General features: G+C 37.0%; 1 protein-coding gene across 1 annotated transcript in view; it reads right to left on the bottom strand.

The window, feature by feature from the left end:
• Positions 1 to 470: 470 nt before the first annotated feature.
• The window catches only part of LOC126403903 (selection and upkeep of intraepithelial T-cells protein 5-like), a 39,737-nt gene continuing 37,405 nt past the window's right edge, over positions 471 to 2,802 (bottom strand). The window contains exons 17-21 of the mRNA XM_050066723.1: positions 2,644 to 2,751; positions 1,938 to 2,021; positions 1,728 to 1,823; positions 1,537 to 1,613; positions 471 to 845 (exon numbers count right to left, since the gene is read on the bottom strand). Coding sequence (XP_049922680.1) covers positions 1,566 to 1,613; positions 1,728 to 1,823; positions 1,938 to 2,021; positions 2,644 to 2,751 — 336 coding nt within the window. The 3' untranslated portion in view covers positions 471 to 845; positions 1,537 to 1,565. The remainder of the gene's footprint in view (positions 846 to 1,536; positions 1,614 to 1,727; positions 1,824 to 1,937; positions 2,022 to 2,643; positions 2,752 to 2,802) is intronic.

The raw sequence follows: 2,802 nt of genomic DNA, 5'->3' as shown, positions 1-2,802 counted from the left end.
TGACCACGAGGGATAGCGTGCACCTTATCTGCACAATCAGTAACGCGTACATTACGTACGAGATGAACAAAGCTGTACGATTATCCATCTTGCTGTTGTTTGAAAATGCCGGTCTGCCGCCTGACTCCAGTTGTTTATTATTAAGTGGCGTAATAGGTCAACCGGAAAGGGGGCCGTATTAACCCGCTGAAACGACGCATATTGAGGAGGAGGACACGTTCCCGTCAGTAATTCAATTCTCTCAGTTGCATGTAAACTGGGACAAGAGCAGAAGTCCGATTAGACGCCAAAATCGAATTTTTAATATTTTCTACATTGATTCTAAACACTTGATAAACTGGAAGTGGTTTCTTTGTAAAAAAAAAAAAAATATATATATATATATATATATATATATATATATATGTATTGCATCAAAACTTCAAGTNTCTAAACACTTGATAAACTGGAAGTGGTTTCTTTGTAAAAAAAAAAAAAATATATATATATATATATATATATATATATATGTATTGCATCAAAACTTCAAGTAATGCTTCACAAACACAATGTAAAGCAAAAAAATTAAATAAAAACCCTGCATTTGACAACACAACATATTTTGTGAGTTTTTCAATGGAAAACATTTTAAATCAACATACGTACATTTAATTTCTTCAGGAGAGGAGTGTGTTGTGCTTTATGTATGATGTGCTTTGTGTTTTCAAGTTTCCTGAATTGTGGTACAGTTTAACATTTCAGCGTGTATCATTGGTATTATGGATGTTAACTGTCTTCGTGGTGCTCTCTGGACACGCTCTGCTGCTCTCAGATCCAAGGTCACCTCCAGAATCTCAGCTGGTGACCTGTTGGAAATGATAGTGGGTTTTACGTTTGCAAATGTCACATCATATATCATATCACAGACTTTAAAACCTACAGTAACCAAACTCTGAAGAGCAGGTTTAGAGTCTCATCCACACCTCAGGCAAAAAAACAAACTGCTGTTTTAACTAGATTCCTGGGTCAGGACACATTGTTTATCATAGACAGCTGTTGTTTCTCCAGTGTTATCTAATATTAATCAACACTTGGCATGAAATGTGTCTTAAATGAAGCATGAAGTTGGTTTAATGTTGCAATGAGATGCACTGATGTTTGATTTGAGCTACTGTACAATGCAGTGGTTAAATACCCCAGAAGGTGTCAGGGTAAATTCATTTACTATATTAACAAGTATTTTGTTCTGTCGTATAAATTATACAGAGAAGGCTGGGGGCACAAGGGGACTGACTGGAAAACTCTAAACTAGCTACAATATATGGGTTAAACTCAAGCATTAGGCTGGGGGTCTGGGAATTTGGGGACTATAAAAGATAAATTACTTGATGTAAGTGTCTCTGGCTTTAAGTCTGAAGTGATCTGCATGGGAGTTTCAACAACTTGGTGTCTAAGATTTGCTTCTGTGAGTACTCTGATTCATCTTGGTCTCAACAAAGTTAATGTTGAATGAATACAATTAAAGAGAAGAGAGATGATAAGACAGCTGAGATGAACCTGTGTGTCCTTGTTCTGCAACTCCTCATTTAAGGTCTTCTTTTTTTCCAGAAACTCCACCCTCTTCTCCTCACACCCTGGAGCCGAGAAGGAGCAGAGGGATGAAGACAGTGTATTTGATTAAATACATTTACACATTGCTTCTTTTTCAGGAAACACCAAAGTGAGAAATGTGACAGTAAAGGATGAACCTGTCTGTCTTTGTTTTGCGACTCCTCCCTCAAGGTCTCTAGTTCTTTCTCCAGCTCTGTGTTCTTCTTCTTCTCATCAAGGAGCTGCTTCTCCAACTGAGACGTAGAAGAGGGATGAAGAGAGACATTTTATTTGATTAAGATCATTTACACATTGCTAACTTTTCAAGAAACAGTAAAGTGAGAAATGAGACAGGTAAAACGATGAACCTGTTTGTCCTTGTTCTGCAGCTCCTCCTTCAAGGTCTTTACTTCTTTCTCCAACTCTGTCTTCTTCTTCTTCTCATCCTGGAGCTGAGAGGCAGGAGAGGGATGAAGAGAGACACTATTTTAAGTTGATTTTCACATCACATCCCACTCAGGAGTAGTTAATGTGAGAAATGTCTTTTCATTCTTCCCAGTAGTAACTCTTAAGTGGTTAAGAAGTAGCAGCAAACTGACTGACCTCATTGTGTTTGATATTTATTTCTTGAAAGCACAGATTCTAATGTAAAACTGTTTTAAGTCATTAAACTAACTGTATCCTCATGAACTAAACAACACTGCACACGTTCATTTGGAGATTGGTTTTACTTAAACATTCACAAATCAGTTTTAGGTTTAAGGTTAGTAAGTTAGTTAGTTAGTTAGTTAGTTAGTTTGTTTTAAGCTACTGGGGAAAACATTTGGAGAGAACATCACTGGCTGGTATATTCTGAAATTTAAAGGTGATAGTTACCAATTTTAACGTAGCAGTGGTGATGATGAAGTTTAATTTCTGTCATATGATAATAATGAATAAAACCAACCTAAATTAATTAATTAATGTAGGAAGAACAAAGTGAAGCTGTGACACATTTAAAGATGGAAACAGATCAGTGTGATGAGGAGAAGATACAGAGAGAAGATTCACAAAGTTAATAATAATCATATTAACCTCTCTTCTCTTGGTCTCCAGCTGATTCTTCAGGGTCTGCACTTCACTCTGAGCTTCCTCTTGTCCCTGTGGGAGCTGCCTGGTGGTTTCAGGTTGTTTTCCTTCCATCTGGCAGTGAAGAGAGACAAAGAAGATTTGATCAGAATCAGAATCAGAATC

This window comes from Epinephelus moara, chromosome 17 (assembly GCF_006386435.1).
Source record: "Epinephelus moara isolate mb chromosome 17, YSFRI_EMoa_1.0, whole genome shotgun sequence".
NCBI lineage: Eukaryota > Metazoa > Chordata > Actinopteri > Perciformes > Serranidae > Epinephelus > Epinephelus moara.
Note: the sequence above shows the minus strand (reverse complement) of the source record. Positions and strands in the feature narration are given on the sequence as shown.